The sequence below is a fragment of the Anguilla anguilla genome, chromosome 11, assembly GCF_013347855.1.
Source record: "Anguilla anguilla isolate fAngAng1 chromosome 11, fAngAng1.pri, whole genome shotgun sequence".
NCBI lineage: Eukaryota > Metazoa > Chordata > Actinopteri > Anguilliformes > Anguillidae > Anguilla > Anguilla anguilla.
In genome coordinates this window covers 36160517-36186855 of record NC_049211.1, presented here as the reverse complement: position 1 = coordinate 36186855, position 26339 = coordinate 36160517, and the positions used below count along the sequence as shown (strand labels likewise).

General features: G+C 43.0%; 1 protein-coding gene across 2 annotated transcripts; it reads right to left on the bottom strand.

Moving 5' to 3' along the window:
* Positions 1 to 4093: 4093 nt before the first annotated feature.
* On the bottom strand, positions 4094 to 26044 carry frs3 (fibroblast growth factor receptor substrate 3). Of its 2 annotated transcripts, XM_035381204.1 has the most exons (8): positions 25820 to 26044; positions 13147 to 13266; positions 12035 to 12123; positions 11081 to 11267; positions 8451 to 8612; positions 6087 to 6223; positions 4220 to 5528; positions 4094 to 4167 (listed from the first exon to the last, which is right to left on the bottom strand). In XM_035381204.1, the coding sequence occupies exons 3-7, from the start codon at positions 12098 to 12100 to the stop codon at positions 4230 to 4232; spliced, it is 1851 nt and encodes a 616-aa protein (XP_035237095.1). In that variant the 5' UTR covers positions 12101 to 12123; positions 13147 to 13266; positions 25820 to 26044; the 3' UTR covers positions 4094 to 4167; positions 4220 to 4229. The 2 variants fall into 2 exon arrangements, with proteins under 2 accessions (XP_035237095.1, XP_035237094.1); XM_035381203.1 differs by having other exon boundaries at positions 4125 to 5528.
* Between the last annotated feature and the right edge of the window lie 295 nt (positions 26045 to 26339).

Below are 26339 nucleotides of genomic sequence, written 5' to 3'. Positions count from 1 at the left end.
ACAGGGCCCTGTGCAACTAGGCTACACCATGTAAATCACACCCACAGTGATATGCAAAAACCGAACATTCTACCAGGGGGGAAGTCTCCAACTGATTATGTGAGTTTACGCCTTTAATAAGATACGAGTATGAAGAGCAGTTTGCGGTACAGGACTGCAGACACATTAGTCAACCTGCGCATGTTTTTTTTTGTTTGTTTTTTTTTGAAAGAGGTAGAACAGTTAGGTACTGTACATATTGAGTTAGATGTCAGTTAGGAAAACCAACACAGCAGCTTGTGCAGGGTTCCGTTCTCATCTCAATAGGCATGTTAGTTACACAAAGTAACTCAGCATGTTGTGCTAACTGACACACAGTGGAGTTGGAAACGTTGTATCAGCCTACACCAACAACGCTAGGTGGCTTAGAACCGCACACACAGTGGAGTTTTAAATGTGGTTACAGCCTACACAAACATCACTTGGTGGTTTATACGAGCATATAGCAATAGAAATGAGACACTATTATGGAAATGACGACATGAACAGAATTGTTACTCTCAATTACATGTCTTCAGTATAAATAACTCATTTCAATTAATGTACATACTAGCCAAAGCTGAATAATATTTAAACGAATAGTTTAATTCATGGAGTACTTATTTCAGTATTAGATATCAGATATTATTTCAGTTTTAGTGTACAATTGATTGGCCCAAACTCCTTTTATGAGATATGAAGGATATTTTAGATACTTACAGAAGTTTCTGATGAACAGTCAACTGTAGAATGGCTGGCACAGGCCATTCGGGGGTTTGAAAATACACGTCAATTACATCCAAAGCAGATGTTTTCAGAAGCTGTACGTATGAAATACAGATTCATTTTATAATGTATACTCACAATTACATGACAGCAGAATAGCATATTCATTTTTATATTGTACCAGTGTAAGTGCAGTGTCAGCGTCCCCCTGCACCATTGGCATTGGCTGTTTTCAGTTCCGTTGCCATTGTGATGTGTGGAACCGTTATTGGATACAACGCTATCACATGATTGTGCACAGGCTCTAACTAATAGCTCACCTTCTAGCTTATTTTTTTAATACACCTAGATAGCTAATGTTAGCTACTATCTCATAACTGCTCGCTAGCTAGCAGGTTAGGCAGCCTTTGTAGCTACTAGCTCACAGACTAGCTAACTAACATTAGCTATCTAGTGTAATTCACAACATTTATTCATAATTATTAAACATTTAACATGTCTTAATCACTTTTCTGAGTTTACAACTGTAACCACCTAGCCAGCTAATGTCAGCTATCTGTAATTCACAACTGATAGCTAGGTAGGTAGTAAGGTAGTCTTCTTAGCTACCAACTGACAGGCCAGCTAGTTAATGTTAGCCATCTAGTGTAATTTCACAACATTCATCAATATTATTTATCTTATTTAACATGTTTTAGTCACTTTGGTAGGTTTACAAGTATATTCACCAAGCTAGCTAACATTTGCTATCTGTAATTCACAACAGCTAGCGAGTAAGGTAGCCTTCTTAGCTACTAGCACACAGGCTAGTGAGGCTATCAAGTTAAATAACGTACCATTAACTATATGTGTGCAAGTGCAAAACTAAGTTTCACAGTGCACAGGCATGTGATAGCACTGCCCAATAGGAGGTCGACACATCCCAATAGTGATGGAACCGAAAACAGGGCTGCCGATGCAGGAGACGCAGACAGCGCACTCACACCGGTACTACTTTCATGAAACACAGCGGTCTCAGGCAGCACGCGCCATGGGAAATAGTTCCAAACACAAATATTAAATGTCATTTTTTGAAGAATAACTGGGTAATGTACACACATGCAACCTCTGGAGTCATAGCATTGCAGTAAAGGCTGGTTGGGTTGCATTTAGATGAGAAACCCCCAAACACTATGGCTGTTGCTAGCCCTCAGAAACTCAACTCTAAATATCTAAACTTCATTCTAAAGTATCCTTCACGGCACACAAAAACTGGGTCAATCGGAAGCATACACCATAACAGAAATAATTTTTCTTTTTTTTAAAACAAGCCACAAAATGAGTGAACTATGCCTTAAACTCCAAGCTACTTGATCAGGGTTTTTTTTGTCTCTGAGTTCAGAGACGACTGGCTGCTCTGAAACCCTCCAGATGCTCTCCAAATCAAGCTTTTACTTTACTTTCACTGCGATATAACACAACCACCCTGGCAGAACGCATCACAAAAACACTGTTCTATACATGAAGTACAGTCTGCAGCGTGAGCCCTGATTTGAGTACCATGGTTACGCCCACTGGTGGACGTCTGCTATGCGACTTGATGCCCATCGCAGCAGCAATGCGGGAACGCTGCAATGCGGGAATGCCGCGATGTGGGAACGCCGCAATGCGGGAACGCTGCCATGCGGGAACGCTGCAATGTGGGAACGCAGCAATGCGGGAACGCTGCCATGCGGCAATGCCGTGATGTGGGAACGCGGCAATGCGGGAACGCTGCCATGCGGCAATGCCGTGATGTGGGAACGCGGCAATGCGGGAACGCTGCCATGCGGCAATGCCGCGATGTGGGAACGCCGCGATGTGGGAACGCTGCAATGCGGGAACACTGCAACATGGGAATGCTGCAATGCGGGAACACTGCAATGTGAAGATGCCTGCTAGGCTGCGACCAGCTCGCACCCGACTCCTGCAGCTGAAAATGCACTGCAGATCCTGGCCTGTGTGCGTGAGGCTTTCGGCTGAAATGGTCTGCAGATCCTGGCCTGTGTGCGTGAGGATTCGGGCTGAAATGCTCGGCAGCAGGATCAGATTCCACAGTCCAGAGGACTCGTTTCATTGGTATATCAGATACCACTGTCCATCAAGGACACATTTCATTGGTATATCAGATACCACTGTCCATCAAGGACTGATTTCATTGGCACAGAGAATCTCCAGCATCTCAACAGAAATAAATAAAGCTCCATCCTCCATTTACATCGGCCACGTCATTTACTCTTACAGATGAGCTTTAACTGTCCAGCAGGGATTTAAACAGATTTAAAACTCTCCTGACGTGAAAGCTATCCATGCACGCCACCTTTTATCATGTTAACCTTTCACTGGGTTTTATCAAATGCATGCACTTCATTATTTCATGTCAATGAAAAACCTTTTAAAAGAAAAGGTCTAAGTGCTTTGTAATGAACTGCTAATGATTTAAGTACGACCTCCTACGTACATTCGCCAGTAGTATTAGTAACAGTAACATTTGTGATGGTCGGATTGTTCAGAAAAAGAATAAGACGCACTTAAATGGAATCACATGTGGGATTACGAAGGCTTATGATGGCTTATGAATGCTGTCATAGTCTGCTTCTACTGGACCGTAAAACTACAACAAAAAATAAAGTAAACGCTTTGAATACTTCACCATTTTTAAATAAAAATCTTCCTTGCAGTAAAAAAATAGACAAAAGTAATTATAGACAAAAATAGACAAAAGTAAAAAAAAAATAAAAAAATAAAAAAAAACAGTTAAATAGAATGTGTGGAGGGATGCCAGAGTCTCGGGGTAGCAGGGGACCCATGGTCCATAGGAACAGTCTCTGCTCCAACCCAAAATCAAACCGCAAACAAAAAGGACCACCGCATTTGCCAAAAGTGATCAACACATGGCAAAAATACACACAAAATTAAACCAAACTCTCAAGAGGTCTTTATACACTAACTGAGGAATTATATTAGAATTCTGTCACCTCCTTTCAAGTTGAAAATCTGCACCGCCCAGTCCGTTGAGATGGCTACTGCCTGTCAGTGCAAACGGGAGGAAGAATAAGGGAAAGAGGGAGGGAGGGAGGGAGAAAGAGTGATCGACCCAGTCTGCTTTCTGTCAGTACCTTTCTGTTTCCCCCCTCTCACTCTCCTTTCTGCCTTCTCTCTCTCTCTTTCTATCTCATGTCTGCCCTATGTCTCTCTCTCTCTCTCTCTCTCATGCTCAGAGCGGCAGGTCTCTCTCTCTCTCTCTCTCGTCTGCCCTGTCTCTCTCTCTCTCTCTCTCTCTCTCATCTGTCCTGTCTCTCTCTCTCTCTCTCGTCTGCCCTATGTCTCTCTATCTCTATCTCATGCTCAGAGCGGCAGGTCTCTCTCTCTCTCATGTCTGCCCTATGTCTCTCTCTCTCTCTCGTCTGTCCTGTCTCTCTCTCTCTCTCATGTCTGCCCTATGTCTCTCTCTCTCTCTCTCGTGCTCAGAGCGGCAGGTCCGTGCTGTTGTGGCGGGTCTTGCGGGACGTCCCGTCGTCGCGGGGCAGGGCCTTCTGCAGGTTGGACATGGCGGCGGTCTTCTTCAGGTCGATGACGGCGTAGAACTGGCTGCGGCGGGTGGGCTGGGCCGGGGGCTGGAGCTGGCTGGCCTGGGCGGGGTCCTGGTGCGACGGCTCGCCGTCCAGGTCCACCTGTATGTAGTTGAGCTGGCGCGGCTGAGGCAGGTGCCCGTGCTCGCAGCCCCCCCCGGCCCCGCCCCTGCCCGCCCCGCGGTGGAAATCGAAGCTGAAGACCCCGGGCCCGCCGGCTCCGCCCCCCCCCGCCGGGCACTGCTGCCTGCGGGGGGGGCAGGCCGGGCGGCGGGACCCCAGCTGCACGCGTTCCGTGTTGACGTAGTTCCGCATGTCGTCGCCGTGGAGACGGTCGCCGTCCTGGTGGTAGCCGTTGGGCGTGCCGGGTCCCTCGGAGAACTCGTACTCGTCGTAGTCCTCTTCCTCGTACTCCTCGTCCTCCTCCTGCTCCTCCTCTTCGTCGTCCTCCTCCTCCTCCTCCTCGTCCTGCTCCTCCTCCTCCTCGCGCTGCAGGGCGCGGTACTCCCACACCGGGGGGAGCGAGGGCAGGTTCTCGTAGTTGAGCAGGGCCGTCTTGCGGTGGCAGCCCCGCTCGCAGCCGTAGGCCTGGGGGGGCAACGGGTGGGGGTGGGGGTGGGGGTGGGCGTGGGGGTGGGAGTGGCCCTCCCCCCCGCCGCCGCTGCTGCTGCTGCTGGAGCCGCCCGAGTGGGACATGGAGGCGGGGCACGCCCGGCTCCGCCCGGCCCCGCCCCTGCGCCCGCCCCCCCGCAGGCCGCTGATGTTCTCGTAGGTGAGGCGGGTGAGCTGGCAGCCGCCCGGGTGCTCGGCGGGGGCCGGGTGGGACTGGCGCTGAGGCAGGTGGTGGTGGTGGTGTTGGTGGTGGTGGTAGGGGTGCTGGTTCCGCGCGTGGGCCCCGCCCTCCAGCTCCGAAGCCCCGCCCCCGTGGGAATGATGGGCGCGCCTCTCTCTCTCCAGCTCCAGAAAGCGGCGCTGGGCGGGCGTGGGGCCCAGCATGAACTTGGCCTCCTGGGAGGCCGTCTGGAGGAAGACCTGCGGGTCCTCCCGCTCCTCCAGCGGGCAGCAGTGCATGCTGGGAGCCACGCCCCTGGGGGGCTCGGGGAAGGGAGTGGGACGCACCTCGGGCAGGGAGTGCACGCAGTGCCGTCCCCGGATCTCCGCCTCCACACTGGCTGTGTTCACATAGGTGTGGGCCTGGAGGGAGCGAGGGAGAGAGAGGAGCATTTGCCCCAAAAACAGTAAGATACACAACACACGTACATGTTACATTACATTCGTTTAGCAGACGCTTTTATCCAAAGCGACGTACAAAAGTGCAAATCAAGGTCATTGGAACAACTACAAAACACAGATTCAATAAACTACAATACTCATTTTGTACAGTTATTCATAGCCAAGAACACAGTCCAGTTCACACAGTGAACATTATTCTACCCTAACCTATGCCAAGTCAAACTAGTGGGCAGTACAAGCTACAACATTAGGATGATAATACAAAGTACATTCACGCTCACACGCACACGCATGGGCACGGGCACAGGCACACACACACACACACACACAGGCACGCTCACACACACACGCGGACACGCGCACACACACACGGGCACACGCACACACATAGATAAATATATACAAGCAGTGGCCGAAAAGCTGGAACAAACACAAAATATAGAAAGCGCATCGAGCATTTCTAAACACACATTAAATAGGCTGTAAAAATGAAGAAAGAAGCCGGAGGGGCCTGTGCACCTGCTCATCCAGGCCCATCAGGCTGTGGCCATGTTCGTCAGCCACCGAGGGCTGGCCAGACGAGGGGTGCGAGGAGTCGGCACTAACGGGGTACCCTGGATATCCGTTGGGGAACCCCTGCACTGTGTATGCTGGAGCTGTGGACAGAGCGCAGGACAGCATTACATTCACCTTCTCACAAAGCTGACTGACCACTCATACACAAACGCATTCACCTTCTCACAAAGCTGACTGAACACTCATAAACAAACTCATTCACCTTCTCACAAAACTGACTGAACACTCATACACAAACTCATTCACCTTTTCACTAAACTGTCTGAACACTCATAAACAAACTCATTCACCTTCTTACAAAACTGACTGAACACTCAAACAAGCACATTCACCTTTTTACAAAACTGCGTGTATACATACGTGTGTGAAGCATGTGTGTGTGTATGTATGTAGCACGTATGTGCATATGTGTTCGTAGTGTGTGTCTGTGTATGCATGGGTGTAGCATGCGTGTGTATTTATGCATATTTACAGACATTTGTATATATATATATATATATATGTATATATATAGCATATATAAAAAAATTCATAAATTAAAAATGTTAAACTTCCTAAATATTTCTGCCTAAATGCGCTTTCAAATCCATACTGTCGCGTCCACATATTTATTTTCAAAAAGAGCCTAGGCCGCGCGCTCCGTGCTTGCTCCTTTCTGAGGTGGTCGGATGACTTGCAGCGCGCGAAGGTCAAAGCGTCACTTTTTTTCTTCAGCCACCGAAAGACAAGGAAAAGGTAGGTAGCGACGCTTCAAATACAAAAATACCATAGTGTTAACCAGTGTTTTAATTGGACTAAAATAAGTGCCGGTACCTACTCCTCAAAATACATACTGTTTAAAATAAATTAATGTTGGTAATCAAAAGTAGAGTCGGTACTCATATACGACAGTCACGACAGCTCCTGCCCATCTCAAGCACTGGCGTTAACTATCATTAGGTGATGACAACTGGCAGATTCTAACTCTGTTCGGGCAAGTGGAATGCCTCATGCAGTTGTCTGATCGGACAAGTAAAAAATAAATGTGATAAATATGTAACGTTATCTGAAAATAAACAGTGTTTGTTTGAGCCGAAGCGGAACCTGTTCCAGTTGAGCTACGTACGTGCCTACCATTTTCTTAAAAATCTAGAGCTACTGTTATAATGTACAATACATCTGATTAAAATGGTGACCTGGAGAAGCTCGTCGGATGTCGCGACTGCAAATTGTTGGCAAATCGCCAAAACAGCGCGAATTTAAAAAAAAAGGGGCATTTAAAATGTGAGTGATTCAACTACTTCCATTTCCATACTACAACATTGTGATTTTTTCCCATGTAAACGAAAGAGAAAGTGTTTATTTTTAAGGTTTGGTGAATGTAGTGAGCTAGCAAAACTGAGAGTTAGGCTACAGTTGCTACAGCTGACAAAGAGGGCATTCTAATGACGAGTATGATTATAACGAGGAGCAGTCTCACAAGCTGCTGCAGTTTCCAGAAATGAATACAGATAAAACTAGCTAATAAAAAATACTGCTTCTCAGTAGAATTAGAATGTAACAGAACAGAATTTTTAAAGCCATTTTTCTCACTTTTTCCTTTTTTTTGCACAGACAATGCATGTAAAATCTGTCATTGAGTGTGAGAGAGACAGAGAGAGAGGGCTTTGAATGTGGACCCAGCTCACATTATATTGTTAAATAAAAAGATAAAACATTCTAACTAAGTACTATTTTGTCATGGTAATTGAGTTAATTTAGCAGAAGAGTGTCCCTTTTAAAGTTCAATATGTAACTTTCCTTGAGTATCAATTTTGGTTATATAGTCCTCTATTCTTGAAGATAGAACTTCTAGATGGACAATGTGCTCTTTTAATTGTTCTCACCCCACCATAACTCAAATACAGGCCTATTTTGCTTCAATATTTACAAACAATACAAGGGTTAACAAACCTTTTTTGGTTTTAAAGTACATCTAAAACTACTTTTTAGCTCTTGCAAACTGCTATTCTTTGTATCAAGAGCTCGTCAGAGCTAAAAGATATTTTTAGATACAAAAAAAAAAAAACCTTTAAGAAGTCTCAAGAGGTTATGTTTTCATAGTCTTAAACTTTTTTGCCTTTGCTACACCCCCGCCTCCCCCCCCCCCTTTCAGACACCCACCACCAGACCAAGAGATCAATTCCACAGGAAACACTGGTGTGGGTGTATATATACATATGTGTGTATATGTGTGGGTGTGTGTGTGTATACGTGTGTGTGTATATATATGCGTGTGAGTGTGTGTATACGTGAAGGTGTGTGTGTGTGTGTGTGTGTAGAACTCACTGTTGGGTGTCTGTGGTGTACAGGGCAGGTCCAGCTCCGGGGTGTGCCCGCTGCGAGTGATTAGGACAGGTTCCTCCACCACGTTGATGCTGTTGCACTGCATGAGCTCCTGCAGCAGGTTAAAGATCTCCTCCGCCCGAGAACACTTGAACGCAAAGATTCCTGTGGGGGTGTACAAAAGCACACCTTTCATTCATAAACCCCTGTGGGTGTGTACAAAAACACACCTTTCATTCATAAACCCCTGTGGGGGTGTACAAAAACACATCTTTCATTCATAAACCCCTGTGGGGTGTACAAAAACACATCTTTCATTCATAAACCCCTGTGGGGTGTACAAAAACACATCTTTCATTCATAAACCCCTGTGGGGTGTACAAAAACACACCTTTCATTCATAAACCCCTGTGGGGGTGTACAAAAACACATCTTTCATTCATAAACCCCTGTGGGGTGTACAAAAACACATCTTTCACAGATAAACCCCTGTGGGGGTGTACAAAAACACATCTTTCATTCATAAACCTCAGTGGGGTGTACAAAAACACATCTTTCACAGATTAACCCCCGTGGGGTGTACAAAAACTCACCTTTCATTCATAAACCCCTGTGGGGTGTACAAAAACACACCTTTCATTCATAAACCCCTGTGGGGTGTACAAAAACACACCTTTCACAGATAAACTACTGTGGGGGTGTGCAAAAACACATCTTTCCTTCATAAACCCTTGCAGGAGTGTGCAAAAACACATCTTTCATTCATAAACCCCCATGGGAGTGTACAAAAATACATCTTTCATTCATAAACCCCTGTGGGGTGTACAAAAACACATCTTTCACTCATAAACCTCAGTGGGGGTGTACAAAAATACATCTTTCATTCATAAACCCCTGTGGGGTGTACAAAAACACATCTTTCATTCATAAACCCCTGTGGGAGTGTACAAAAACACATCTTTCATTCATAAATCCGCGTGGGAGTGTACAAAAACACATCTTTTATTCATAAACAGAAGAATAACAAAACGACCCAGTATTGTGCATTAAATATAAGAGCTGGAATTATGAGATGGAGAGCCAATCCTAATGAATATTAACTTCAAGCAGATTGTAACTGCAATCATGTTCACTTCTGATGAACGTGATTTCAATCCACTAAAAGGTTGCAATGCTGTCCACAAATCGATTGCAATGCTAATTGGTTAAAACAGATTAAAACTGATTAAACGGATTAAACTGGGTTTATTTGGTTATCAATGCATTAGATCACAGATCACATTATTTCTAAAAATTCTATGGTGAAACTTACTCGACCTTTCTTTCTCACATTCAGCAAAACATTACACTCATAGCATTACCAACTATGTATTACCAAGGTAATTCACTGGACAGAAATATTAAATTTTCATTTATCGATACAGGTGAGCAGTTAGGACAAACATGGCAAACTGTCTTGTCTCTTCAGCAAGCCATGGCTGAAGAGAAACCTGTGGCCATATTTGTACTGTGGTAGACTGGTTTCAGTCTGCAGCTGGAGTTAGGTTAGGGAGGCAGAGGTTTGCATAAAACATACAAGCGTGCACTGTGAGAAGCTGGAGGCTACCACAGATCTCTGCTGCCCCCTACTGGTGGAGACCATGCCTGTGTACACACGCGGCTGAGTGCGTGTGTGTGTGGAGACCATGCCTGTGTACACACAGGACTGAGTATGTGTGTGGAGACCATGCCTGTGTACACACAGGACTGAGTGTGTGTGTGGAGACCATGCCTGTGTACACACAGGGCTGAGTGTGTGTGTGTGGAGACCATGCCTGTGTACACACAGGACTGAGTGCGTGTGTGTGTGGAGACCATGCCTGTGTACACACAGGACTGAGTGTGTGTGTGTGTGTGTGTGTGGAGACCATGCCTGTGTACACACAGGACTGAGTGTGTGTGCGTGTGGAGACCATGCCTGTGTACACACAGGACTGAGTGTGTGTGGTGCTCATGCCTGTGATGACTGAGTCCTTTGTGTGGTTTGAGTGTCTTAACTTCACTGCAGTGATCAAACTAAGACAAGTGCATGTTGTTACCCTTTATTGATCGCAATGCTACGAGACTAGCTAGCACAAGCCAATAGCACTAACCCATAAAATAGATTTTTAATGTTATTTGTTATTTTAACATTATTTGTTCTTCTAACGTTATTTTAACGTTATGCTCAAGGGGAAACTGTTCGTTTATGGTCGGCGGCAGCGAAAATATCGGTCACCCCCTCAATAAACGGCAAGTCCCAGCAGAAGATGGAATTAAATCATTAAAAGTGTTACGTATTATCTGAATCCTCATCGATGTCTCTGTCGGTGAGGCCAGGCAAGCGATCTCAGTGTACAGTTGCTGCATCAAATATGTCAGAAGTATTCAGCATTGTTATTCGGCCATACTTTAACCCTAACCCTGTTACTGAGCACCACCAGGACCACAACTTAAAAATGCGCAAGGTGGCTCTGAACATCCGGCAGCAGACACCAGAGAGGAAGACAGGGCCCTGCTATCTGCAGGGTACCCCCGCTAGGCCGTGGCTCCTTTGGGGCACAGTATCCCACGGTGACGGCCCTTCGCTGCTGTGGATAGCGTGAGAGACTCACCCTGCCCCGTCTGGCATCGCCGGCCGCTCTCGAAGGAGAAGAGGTTAGAGTCGTAGCCGTAGCGACGCAGGCACAGGTAGGGCCACCGAACGGCGTCGCGCTTCCTGGTGTGCAGGATGAGCTCGGTCTGAGTGAGCTCCATCGTTCCCGAGCCCAACTCGTTCCCTTCATCGTCCACATTCGTCACCTACGGCCATAACCGCAGCATTACGCAACAGCCAGACATAGCACAAATTACACACAAAACCCTGCACCTGAACACACACACCTGTACCTGAACACACAACTGCGCTAAACCCTGCACCTGAACACACACACCTGTACCTGAACACACACCTGCGCGAAACCCTGCACCTGAACACACACACCTGTACCTGAACACACACCTGCACTAAACCCTGTATCTGAACACACACACCTGCACTAAACCCTGTATCTGAACACACACACCTGTACCTGAACACACACCTGCACTAAACCCTGTATCTGAACACACACACCTGTACCTGAACACACACCTGCACTAAACCCTGTATCTGAACACACACACCTGCACTAAACCCCGTACCGAAACACACACACCTGCACTAAACCCCGTACCTAAACACGCACGCCTGCGCTAAACCCTGTATCTGTCCTGAACGTAGACACGCACCTGCGCAACACCTTCTACCTGAACACATACACACACTCACACACCTGCACAAAGTCACACACTTGAACAAAAACACACTTGTGCAAAACCCTGTACCTGGGCACAAACACACCTCTGCAAACGCCTAAGAAATAGCAATAGAAAACTGTGTGGTACAGGTAACACATTAAAATCAATGAAATCATTATGAGGCCCTTCATACAGTTGTACCCTAAAAGGCAAGGCCGTGAGTTCTCCCTACACTGACAGTGAATCAGCTGTGATCCTGGCTCAGTGTTAAAGCAGAGGAAGCAGAAGACCTTGAACTTGGTGGGGTGGTTTTCTGGCAGTGTGTCTCTGTACAGACAGCTCCAGCAGCCTCCCATGGCTTCAGCAGGCTGGCCGACACCTAGGAGGAGAGCAGGCAGCCGTCAGTACACACACTGCACACTACGCGCTACACACTACACACACAAACACTGCACACTACACACTCCACACACAAACACTGCACACTACACACATAAACATTGCACGCTGCACACTACACACTCCACACTACACACACAAACACTGCACACTACACACTCCACACACAAACACTGCACACTACACACATGAACATTGCACGCTGCACACTACACACTCCACACTACACACATAAACACTGCACACTACATACTACACACATAAACACTGCACACTACACACAAACACGCATATACACACTACACATACTGCATGCTACACTCACAGATACACTACACACAAATACACACTATACAGTACACACTACACACACTGCATGCTAGACAAACTGCACACTACACACATAAACACTGCACACATATACACTGCACACTACACATACACTGTACACTACACACAAACACACATATACACACTATACAGTACACACTACACATACTGCATGCTACATATGCATATACACTACACATAAACAGACACATACACACTATACAGTACACACTACACACATACACTACACACTATACAGTATACACAACACATACTGCATGTCACACACATACACACTATACAGTGCTCACTACACACACTGCATGCTACACACACTGCACTCTACACGCATATATACACCACACACTGCATGGTACACACACATATACACTACACACTGCATGCTACACACATTGCATTCTACACACACTACACACACTGCATGCTACACACGCTACACAAGAACACACATGCAAATACGCTGCCAAGTGAAGACACACAAACACAAGCCCACGCTGAGACAAACGTGTAGACACACACACTGTACGCATGTACTACACAAGCATGCATGCACACACACTAACTACACACATGCCCACAGACACACACTAAGCCACAAACATTCACAAACGATCTCTCTCTCAAACACACACACACACACACAACTACTCACCCAATCCAGGCCATCAGGGGGAGTGCCGCATCAATCCCAGAATCCTCTACTGGGTGTCATGGTGAGCAGGAACATATGGGTTCAAAGTGCGTTTCCATGGTGACGCAACCGTTTAGCTTCCTGGCAAAGATGAGTGATGTGTGATTTATTCAGATTTAAATGACAAGTAAACACATTTTATTTCCATTTAATTTTCTTTATTTAAAAGTCTTAGCAATCCAAATAGTATTCAATAAGAGCATCTCCTTAAAAATAGTTATTTAAATGTTTTTTCTTTTCATTGAAGGTATTATAACATAACATACTGTATATCATTAACACTGACTCAATACAATGTATGCACCACAATGGAAAAAAAAATATTAACAGATCAAGAGTGTTGATCCTTTCCAATAAGCCCTCCACATTAGTATGTAGCATAATTTATAAAGCATATCAACAGGCATAAATAATTTATTTACATTCTTTGCATTCAAAAGCTGTCATAACATAGCAGCGGGTCCATCCACTGAAACCCTCAGATTAAAATACACTAAACTACAAAGATCTGGAAGTCTAGAATGGAACTCTGTCTCAGGGAGACTTCATCAGATTCCACCTTAAGAGTAAGTAATATGTAGAGACGACACCAATCGAAACCTATGGGGAGCACATCAGAACCAGGAAATACATTTTTTCTCAACAGACATGCTCAGTTGTGTCCTTGGTCACATGCCTAAATCACAGATACAATGAGGATCGTGCAGACATAGGCAAAAATAAATAAATCAATAAAATCAGTAAAGAAATGAATATCTTTGTCTGTGCGGTAGGAAAAAAATATTTTACCTCAGAAAAATAATAAGTGATTTTCTAGGAGTCAACATCAATATTTGAGTGGAAGCATTTTATTTTTTGCTGTCAAAAAATAATGGACTCCAATGGGGAGACTGGCTTTTAGAGCTAAAATCATAGACATCAGCAGGGGGCGACATTACATCTGGTGCTGAGGTTGAGAACCGAAAGCTGGCCCCTTGGATTCAACTCTTCAGCTTCCATAGTTTTAGTTTCAGGGGCCACACGTCCACACTTTCAGTAATTAGAACCCTGCTGATTTCACCTGTTAGGCTCCTCATTTTATTTTTAAAAATGACCCATTTTGAAAGGTACTTCTGCCATTCTGCCGGTTAGAGGGATTTAAAGCATTAGCTGGCCAGACTGATTAAACGCTGTTGGTGAAATATGTGATGGGAGTGGTTTCACAATGTCAAATCCAAAGACTGAGCTACAACTTCACATCTGAAGATATGAATTCTAAAAAGATGTTATATACAGCTTTATAAAACGGGTAGCTCAAATTAAGCAATCTGATTGGTTCATAGCGTGGTATATTAACCATATACCACGGCTATGACATCTAATTCCTTTGCACAATTCAGTATCACTCCGCTTCTGAGAAAAAAAAACGTTAGTGTGTATGTTGCATAGCAACCGCCTCGCACTATGTGCAGGCAGCCAGGAGGGTCAATTTTATTTTGAACATTATTATTTATTAATAAAAATTATTTAAATTGGAGTGTGTCTATTACTTTCATATTTCCATACTTCGTGACCATTTTATAAAAGCAATAGCTCACTTCAGGCCGTGGTATATGGTTATTATATCACAGCTAAGGGGCTATCGGCACTCCGCTTCGCATCGGGCCAAACAACGCCCCTTAGCTGTGATATCATAACCATATACCACGGCCTGTCGTGAGCTATTACTTAAATATATTGGTCAGACTACCACCACAATAAACGTAAGCAAAACTGTAGCATTTAATGGCAAGAAGTGAATATTTTCTCTAAAGTCCCAGGACTGAGTGTGAAATCCCCTCTCTGAGTGATAGGACAGGGAAAGGCAACCTCTTCCTCCCTACCGCTCCAGCTGCATTCAGCCAATCCACAACATTTATAAGGCGATATACTGAGACCGTCCAGTGCGATCTTGTGATTTCTCGAAGTGGAAGTGGTTTAATTGTTCTGTTAATGTGTCCACATTCACAAATTTTAAAAAGATCTCCCATCTCCAGGGTCATGTGTGGAAAATCTGCCCATGGTCTACTTTACGTCTGTCACTCTAAGGCCTTCAGATCTGCTCCCACCGCCAATTCTTGATATCTAAAATATCTATTTTAACCAGTTAAAATTGAATTTCTGGTATCAAGAATTCAAATTATAACTAGTCAAAACTGAATTTTTTATACCAAAAACAAATTGAAGTAAAGCATTAACAGCTTGTCATACATGCAGCCTGTTTAAACGTTCAGCTCTGCATTTATAATTAAAGGCTAAAGGTATAATCATAAAGCAACTCCACGATTTCTTGCACATTGTTCCACTCTCCCGAGGTTATCATAGAATAATTTTACCTTTCAGTGCTTGGTCCTTTAAGAAAGTCACTCTGCCTTCACTGACACATGTAAATGAAGCTCATTAACATCAGAACTAGTTGAAACTGAAATCTTGATATCAATAATTCCAATTTTAACTAGTTCAAACGTAATTCTTGATATCAAAAATTCTCATTTTAACTAGTTAAAGTTTAATTGTTGATATCAAGAATTCAAATTATTACTAGTTAAAACTGAATTTTTGATATCAAAAACAAATTGAATAAAAGCTTAAACAGCTTTCCATATATCTACAAAGTTATGGATATCTTGAAAGAGACCAATTTTATTTTGATATCTTTGATAATTTGATATATTCTATTATCATTCTGACTAGTCAAAATGTATTTATAGATACAGTGAGCACCATAATTCATTGGACAGAGACAAATTGTTTGTTATTTTGATTCTGTACTCTGTATCCTTTCAAACTCAAAGAGCTAATGACAACGAGGTTGAAGTGCAGACTGTCAGCTTTAATTTGAGGGTATTTTCATACATATCGGATGAACCGTTTAGAAATTATAGAACTTTTTGTACATAGTCCCCCCCATTTTCGGCATCAAAAAATATTGGACAGTTTAACATAATGTAGAATAAAGTAATAATTTCAAATATTTGGTCGCATATCCTTTGCATGCAATGGCTGCTTGAAGTCTGCGACGCATAGACATCACCAGACGCTGGGTATCTTCCCTGGTGATGCTCTGCCAGGTCTGTACTGCAGCCATCTTCAGTTGCTGCTTGTTTCGGGGACTTTTTGCCTTCAGTCTCCTCTTCAGCATGTAAAATGCATGTTCAATTGGATTCAGATCCGGTGATTGACTCGGCCAGTCAAGGATTTTCTGCTTTTTGGCCGTCAAAACCCCTTCGTTGCTCTAGCAGTATGTTTCGGGTCATTGTCTTGTTGCATGATGAAGTGCCGTCCAATGAGTTTGGAAGCATTTGGTTTTATCTGAGCAGATAAAATATTTCTGTAGACTTCAGTATTCATTGTTCTACTTCTGTCTGCAGTCACATCATCGATGAAGACAAGTGAGCCCGTTCCACTGGCAGCCATACAGGCCTAAGCCATAACACCCCCTCCACCATGTTTCACGGATGAGGTGGTATGCTTTGGATCATGGGCATTTCCTTTTTTTCTCCACACTTTCCTCTTTTCATCACTCTGGTACTAATCTGTTAATCTTTGTCTCATCTGTCCACAAGACTTTGTTCCAGAACTCTTGGGGCTCTTTTAGGTGCTTTTTAGAAAACTGTAATCTCGCCTTTCTGTTCTTCAGGCTTATCAGTGGTTTGCATGTTGTAGTGTACCCTCTTTAGTCCTGCTGATGTAGACTTCTACATATGGAAGACTTTGACACATCTACACCTGCATCCAGGAGAGTGTTTTTGATCTGTTGGGCTGTTGTCAGGGGGGTTTTCTTCACCGTAGAGAGTATTTTCCGGTCATCCACTACAGTGGTCTTCCTCGGTCTACCGGGTCTTTTGACATAATTGAGTTCACCAGTTGTTTTTTCTTGTTAATGATGAACCAAACTGTTGACTTCGGCATGCCTAAGGTTTTTGCAATGTTCCTGATTGATTGATTTTCATTTCTGAGCCTTATGATGGCCAGCTTAATTTGCATCAACACTGCTGTCTTCCTCATGTTGTCACACCTCAACAACAATCTCCAAAGGCAACAGCAAAGTCTAGAATCAAGACTAGACATCAACAGCTCTCTTCTGCATTCACTAACGACACAAATGAATACACCTGCCTAACGAAACAAATCTGTGAAGTCAATTCAACAAATACCTGTAGTACCTTAAAATTGGGGGACCATGTACAAAAGGTGCTGTCATTTATAAACGGTTCATCCGATATGGATGAAAATACCCTCAAATTAAAGCTGACAGTCTGCACTGTAACCTCATAGTCATTGTATCCATTCAAGTGCTAGAGTACAGAACCAAAATAACAAAAAATGTGTCACTGTCCAATAAATTATGGTGCTCACTGTATTTTCAGTTATCATTTGACTAGCAAAAATGCAGTTGTACACATAAAAAATGTGCTCCTTGTAAGAAGGTCCTAATGCAGCATCACCATGTCAGACCAACCTGAACCAGAGTCAAGCCTCTTTGGTGGCCCGTGCTCAAAAGGAGCTGTTAACTATAAATACAGACGACTTATTGTCTGCAACAAGATGACTGTTTCGCCATCTCGTTCAACTTCACTGCATTTTCTTACTTTTTCTGATAACAGCCACCACCATTTCTTCAACCAAAATTGATCACTCCTGGTTTGCAAAAAAACAAAATTACATTTACATTTTTTTTGTTTTGTTTTGGCAAATGCTTTTATCCAAAGCAATAAGTGCACACCGAAGGCCGTTGGAACAACTACCAAACACAGGTCAGATAGGGTACACATAAAGTATCAGTTATCCAGAGCCAGGAACATCAAGTCTAGTTCAAAGATTAATCATAAAGACCCATAATCCATTGCAAAACCTTGCATCAGTCACGTCAGGCACAGCAGATTTGACTAGAAATAATTTTAACGTAGATCTGAAAATACCATTTTCACTAGTCAAAACAGAATTACAGATATCCTTAATTATCATTTGGCATGTGTAACAAGTCAAATGACCATTGTCTGTGACATCATTATAGAAGGTATTTTGATTTGTCAAAATGCATTTGATGATATCTTGAATTTTCATTCTTACCAGTCAGTCTATAATTGCAGACAGCTTAGTTAATATGATGAATAAGGTTAAAGAAAGATACACTACCAATAATTAAAGAAAAAAATCATCCTATTTAATTTAATCCTATTTATTTAAAACCTATTTGAACTAATAAAAATTTAATTGTTGACATGAAGAATTAGAATTATAGCTCATTAAAATTGAATTCTTGATATCAAAAAAAAATTGAATAAAGACTTAAACAGCTTGCCATAAAAATATGACTTTGCAAAAAAATTCAACATGCAAAAATTCTAACAAGTGACCAAAATTTCAAAACGGGAAAGGTTTCACAAAAGATTTTTGGTTTTGATGAAATATTTTTTGACTGCATAATAAAGACACAAATTTACCTCCATACAATTCTATCAAATAACAAACGGGATGTGTCCTTAACTTTGAACAGCAATTTTAACAAACTGAGAGTCACTGACTATTTTACACCTTACAGAGCACACACAGGAGCAAACAGCCTGGCCTTTACAGTGGTCACATTATCCCAGAATTCTGTGCTTTTCAGTAAAAAAAAAAAAGGGGGGGGCAAAACACAGGAAAAAATACAGTGTGTTCCAGTGTTTCCCACAGAAGATTTTTATTAGCGGGGGGTGGTGTAAACGGGGGAGTGGGGGGAGAGAGATGAGAGGTGCATGCGAGGGGGTGGTGGTGTTTGCACAGCCGACAACATACATTTTTTCCAACAAGAATTTGCTGTGGTAATATGAGTAGTCTCATCCCGAGTCACCAGCTCTTCAGTGAGCACACTGCTCGGGGGAAAGATGGGGGAAACATGAAGAAACGATGGAAAATCCAGGTCCTGGAACCAGGATCTGAAGCACAAATGACTGCCTCAAAGCTCTGGATGTTCAGCTCTTGAGCCTTGCTTTCATTAGCAGGTCTGCTGCTACAGCGACCATCGCACTACTGCCTCCACTTCTGTCTATTTTGCTATATTGACCTATTGCCATTTGCCAGATGTGTATTGCACCCAACAAGGAAGCAAATGTAAACAAAGAAGAGGATAGAATTGTTGCTATGGTAACTGCAAGCAACACCTCATCGCATTGCTTTGACGTGAACAGGTCAGTTTTAGAATGATTCAGTGTCGCCCAGTTACAGCGCATCATTTAGCGAATTCAGACCAAAGATTCACTGCATGATGAGCAGCAACTGCCGACTCTAAAACATTCTAAAACTGACCTGTTCACATCAAAGCAACAAGATGAGACGTTGCTTACAGTTATCATAGCATCAATTCTATCCTCTTCCTTGCATGGGATGCAAAATAGGCTTCAGGAAAAATAATACTTAGTTTAAAACAACGTGTTCTGCCGACCACCACGGTTTGGTGAACACCATAACCAGATGTAACCTCCAAGATATCAGCAGCAACAATAATCAGCTGGATGGATTTATTATAATATAAAGCCACATCTCATGGACAAAATAACAATTGAAGAGATGACAATTATATACAGACTATTCTCTTGAAAATAATCTGTATATAATCATTTTGCGCTAAAGTAAAGTGAACTTTTGTTGCACTTATGCATTTTCGTTTAGAACCTCATTTGTATTGCGATAAACTAGAAACTGTCCTCGAGGTGTCAGAGATTAGTGGGCACTGCTAACAGAAATTAACAACTAAATACTAAAAATCTTTTTCAGCAGGGGCAAATCTATTTTGGTGGGCCGCCCAAACAAAGTCAATGCATAGGAAACACTGGCATTACTGTATTGTACATAAACACAGATATTCCAGGGTCCTTTTTTTTAGATTCCAATGGGCGATAACCAGACTGGAACCATAATATATTTCAGTGTCTGACATTTGTATTGTTTATTTATTTCTAATATTGACAAAGCCATTGGTAGAATTGCAAGTCTCAGAAAGAAAGCTCTTCATTTGAATGAAAAGTCAAAAATGGTAAGTCATGTAGCTAGCTTGCTCAACATAAGTAAATTAAAACAGAAATCGCTCCTTGGGTTTTTTTTCATATTATTACCCTGTGTGGCAAAAATTTGATTAGATCAAAACGCCAAACGTTATTTGCCACTAATTTCATCCCACCGTTTAATCCCGCTTTTGTTAAAAGATAAGATAGCTACAAGCAGCGATGCACAGGGTCCAAGCTCACCCAGCTAATATTACGCCACTAACAAGTTGCCAATCAGTGCTAGAATCACACATTGACAAAGGGGGCGTACGCTGTGCCGGTGCACCAAGTTTCATAGGTCTCACCTATGTGGTTAGGCCAAAACTTAGGACAGAGGAATCTGGCTAATAGCATTTTCAAAATGGCTGCAATCCAAGAAGCCACAAATAAGGTGCAGACACATGTTCCAAATGTGGAAGTTGATCACTAAACAAGTTTTAAATGTCTAAAAGATGAGTTTTTCCAGAATTAAAAAATAATAATAATAATATTGTGTCCTATAGCGCCACCATGTGACTCAATTGGCCAATACTTTAGGGCTGGGCTCCAGCTATGATTGCCAATGTTGCTGCAAAATTTCATCAATTTTCGTCATAACTGCCATACCCACATCATTTTTTATTGGCTTACTGCAGCCATGTTTTTCAGAGTATCATCTTTCTTTATAGTAACTTTTTAGTGGACCATATACTGAACAAAATGATGCCAGTTACATATTGATATGTCAAACAGCTGAGGAGGAGATGTCTTTTAAAGATTTTGCAACAAATTCAAAATGGCAAAAAACTCAAATTGGTGAACATAATGGATTTGATTATGTCCATACTGACTTGCGTTGTCCATGAGGAGAGACATCTTGAGAGGCAAGATTCAAGTCTCTACCTCAAAAGCGGCCAGATTTATGATTGTTTGAATATTAGAAATTCAAATGACAGTTGTAGCGCCACCAAGTGGCCAACCAGTGCCAAAATCACACAGTCGCTTGGGTACCCTCTACAAAGCTACAAAGTTTCATCGGTCTCAGCCATGTGGTTAAGCCAAAACAGAATGCAGAGGAAAATTACTAATAGCATTTCCAAAATGGTGGTAATCCAAGATGGCACCAATAAATAAGGTACACATTTATGTTCCAGGTGAGGACGTTGATCGGTACAGCAAGTTTTAAACATCTAAAAGACAACAGTGATTTTTCATAAATTAATTAATTTTTTTTATTATATTGAGCTCAATAGCGCCACCATGTGACTCAACTGGGACAATACTGTAGGGTTGGACTCAGGCTTAGAGTGCCAATATATCTGCAAAATTCCATAATTTTTGTCAAACCATTTTGGAGTTATCTTTTTTGTGATAAGCCACACCCATATCAATATTTATTGGCTTACTGCTGCAACGTTTTTTACAGTATCAACCTTGTCTATATAACTTTTAAAGAGAACCGTCCCCTTTCTATATTAAAGCAAATTTTGTGAAAATTGGTCATTCACCTTCAGAGATGTTGTTAAAGCATATTCCAGAAAATTCAAAATAGCACAAAATTTAACCAGACACACCTTAATGGTCAGACTGATTTTTGTTCTGCATGAGGAGCGGAATCCAGGGACACTAGCCCCATCTTTCCATGACAATTGGTTCAAAACTTATGACCATTTAAATATCGAATATTTTATTGATCAATTTAGCACCGCCAACAGGCCAGTCGGTGGAATTTTAATAGCGACCATAGGGGACCTCAGCCTTAACGGTCCTACCAAATTTCACCAGTCCAAACAGACAATATAAGCCTTTAAGCAGAAACCAGGGGGGGGGGGAATTTAAATCAGAACAAAAACAATAGGGTTCCAGCAGCTTCGGACCTCAAATAATAAAGTTATGAACAACACATATTAATTGTGTTATTACTGTGAGTTAGCATATTAGTTAGCAACAAAAATAGTTTTTCGCTCTATAGGGCCCAGTCTGTGCTCGTGGTGAGAGCCTTTACTGACTGAGCCACTCTATAGGGCCCAACCTGTGTTCGTAGTGAGAGCCTGTGCTGACTGTGCCGCTCTATAGGGCCCAGTCTACGCTTGTGATGAGAACCTTAAATGACTGAGCCACTCTACAGGGCCCTGCCTGTGGTCAAGGTGAGAGCCTTTACTGACTCAGTCACTCTATAGGGCCAGGCAAAGGGTGCTTTTGGTTCCTGTGTAGAGGTTAGGGAATTGAGTTTGTAGGTTGAATTCCCAGGTAGAGCACTGCTGCTGATCCATTCAGCAAGGCCTTCACCTAAACTGTTTCAGTAAGTATGCAGCTATATAAATTAATTCTTTGTCAAAATAAAAGTTGTGCAAGTGGGCATCTGCTAAATGCCTCAACATGAACGTACGAAGATCTCGCAAGGGAGATCTAGGGCCACTGCCTCGTAACAGAATTCTCCGCTAATGCAGAAATTGCTTCATCATGAAAGATACACATTTTCAAAATTCCCAAAATTCCTTCCACTGTTTCCAATTCCCCATTTTTTGCCACAAGACCCTACATCAAAGGCAATAAATACACCCGCTCAACATTCTCCAGTCAAAATGCAAACACTCCCAACACCAGATGCCCTTAAAAATGTCCTTATCAGCTCACAGCTCACCAATATTGACACCTCAAGAATGCTAGACCTTCGTAATAAATTACATGTTCACGAAGTCCATAGAACCACAGTGCCACCAAGCAACCAAAACCCAGTAGATCACACAATTCACGCATGGCCGCTCCAATAGCCAAACTAGCAAGGTTTAATCAGCCAAATAAAACAATTCACAAAACCACTTTCAGCACACAGTTACAATACGGTTCTGCTACCAGAGGCAACAGCTTTCATTCAACGACAAGCATTATTGCATTAGGTCGGAAACTGTTAAGTTATCAGATAAAGTAAGCCAAATTGATCGCCAAATTGGTGTCATTCGAAAGCATAACTGAAAACATTTTCACGCCCTTGAGGCTCTTGATAGAGCATAATAAGAATAATTTTTTATCAAATTATTCAAGCTCCTGGGGGACAGCCCCCAATGTGAATCTTCACTGAGCACTGGGGGGGGGGGGGTGCCTGTGAGCCAACCAATCAGAGCTGCACAACACAAATCCTGGCGTAAGGCGGCACTTAAGTGCCAATTGCTCTCAGGGCGGGGTCCTTTTGGAATCTTCGCCATCTGAACACCTCCGTCCGTCGTCCAGTTGATCACCTTCTGGACCCCACGCTTCTTCTTCTTTGTTCCCGAACCACCAGGAACTACCCAGTCCAGTCCTTAGTTTGCTTCTAGCCTTCGGTTGGGTATAACACGAGTAACATACTACTGTACTGTGTGATTAAATTGCGATTATAATTTAACCTAACCAATATAAGTCATATAGCCCTGCACACCTAGCAGCAGAGCTTTGGCAATCTGGCGCATGTTCAAATGCTGTGTTTTACGCTGTTTAACTGTATTACCGTACTATTCTCCTGTTCTCTTCATAATAAAGCTATAAAGTGACTCACGTCCATTCTTGTTAGTGAGTAAGGTGATCCAGTGATTTCATTGAGAAGGGGGATCTGACTTCTTAATTAAAAAATATTTGGGAATGCTACCGGACAGTAGGGGACTGTAATGGCTCTTTCTATAACCAGGGGGTTCATAGCATCTGGTGGTGTGCAGAGAGATTTATTTTAACCCACACTGGATTCAGAATTGTGTGCATTAAATAGCCGAAATTCTGCTGATCTGACAGATGCACTCCCTGCTACACTCCTCACAATGGCCCAGTCAAACCAAGACTTCAAGTCACGGCTGCATGTAGGTCCGTCAGCATGGGACACTTAAAGGGAATCCTGCAGACGATTCTTCATTCACCTTTATTTATACAGGGTAGGCTGACTGATCACACGTGCTCTTTTGCAGCCAACAGCACCCTGTTAATGCTCTCCCAATAGCCTAACCTGCTTGTATTTGGACTGTGGGAGGAAACCGGAGTACCTGGAGGAAACCCACACAGACACGGGGAGAACAGGCAAACTCCGCACAGAAAGGCCCCATCCAGGATTCACCCAGGACCTCCTGGCTGTGAGGTGACGGTGCTATCCACCGCAACACCAAGATTACCGAGCTTCTCCTCCACTGACATGACAGGAGAAGCTCAGCCACCGCAGTCCCCTGTTTCAGCAGCCCCCCGCCCCGCCCCCGCCCCCGCCCCCCGGCCCCCCAGAGATGTCTCACCAGCGTTCTATAACATTTGGACTACATCACAAGAGAAAACTATTTCATAAGTTTTGTGCCACTTTCACAAAAACTCACAACCTGTAGGCTGTTCTCCTGCAATGGACTTTTGAACATCATACATTTCAGAAGCACGTTTTTGCATTTTTACTGGGACAGTTTTAAATTCCATGAACAAACAGCCTCTGTACGGTTTCTACACTGAACAACTATATGGGCACACAGCCCTCTCTGAACACAGTGTAATAAAGGGACATAATAAAAAAGCAATTCTGGAACACATTTCTGTAAATGCAAAAAATAAAGTGGTTGAAAATATATGAGCTAAACAAACCTAAAAGTCCACAAACATGAGGGCTCATGTAAAAACTTCTAAAGAAACAAAGAGCACATCTGCAGCATTTAATAAAGTATGCAAAACCAGACCACAGAGTTTAAAAGACATAACTTAAATGGCATGATAATGGTTTTCTATCATTGACAACCACACACACCTCTGAGAGACAGGAACCATGAAATGATCACATGCCTTACAGATCACCCTTTGAAGCCTCAAATGTCTTTTTAGTTATTATTATTATTATTATTATTATAACAACAACAATAATTATTACTATTATTCAATATAAAAAATATTGATGGATTGTATCCAGAACAACATATTCTGGAAACCAGCATCCAAATGTAAATTTCAAAACAATGCCTTGATATTGTGTTTACCCCTAGAAAAATACTGTAGCCAGGGTCTGACAAGCAGTGAATCTGCAACCACCATTTCTTTCGTTGAAATGGTAACCTAGTAATTTCCTTCCATAATATGAAGATACCTGGCATGCAACAATATAACGGTTATCTATGTGGCTGACATGATAACTCGCTGGCAATCTAGGCGTCTATTTTATGACCAAGCCATCGATCTACTTGCTGATTACTATAGCATTCATTCTCCCTTTGCTTATTTACTAGTGTTCAACACTTGACCAGTCATATTTAAGCACGCATTCAGAGCAATCAAAATGCATTTCATGTAACAGTTTGCATGTCAATATCTTCAGAACAGACTGAAGTAAAGAAATTGAATGATTTTAGCTATGTAACTAAAAATACATCAACTTGCTCCACGATTTCGCGAGCTAACAGGCTAGGACTGGGAACAGGCGTGTAAAGGGATTGTTACCAGGAGCGCAGGTGCATAATACCCGACCGTGATTTATCAGTACACAGTTTCAAATCATACCCCTTAAATGCGGCTACAACGTCAGTTTGTATGTAGGGGAAAACAGCAGCATATGTCCAGAACATTAGTTAGCTGCAGTACAGTTTGTACCTGCTGGAACAGAAGCTTCAATCGCTACTCACATGTTAAGCTAACATTGCAGAGCGAACCGAGGCTGGCCAACGAAACCCAGCGAACCGCTGGCTGCGCCTGCTGCGGGGGCGAAGCGCCGACTCTAATTCGCGTTTGTTTTAACGCTTGTTAAACATAGAAAAACGAAAGGGGGAAATATTAACATATAGGCTTTTCTGTGACCGCCCCCTTCCACTGCAGCATAGGCCTTGGCTTGACGTCTCCCGTTCAGCGGGGTCGGGGTTCAATGTCTGACAACGACGGTTTAGGGACCGACAAGAAGGTACACGCGCTGGAGGACCGCGCGGATGAGTTACCGGGGAAACGGTAACGCAGAAACAGTGCTCAGCTACTCGAATTAACTTACGGAGTTACGGAGCAAAAATCATTAACGGGGTGGACTCGCTGTGTAGTCTATTAACGAAAATAATACATTTAGGGCATCTGAGATACACGAAATACCAGGAATGGGATGCCTGTGTTTTGCCTTGTTCCTCAAAGTAAATGGGGAGGCAGCTGCATTTCACAGCG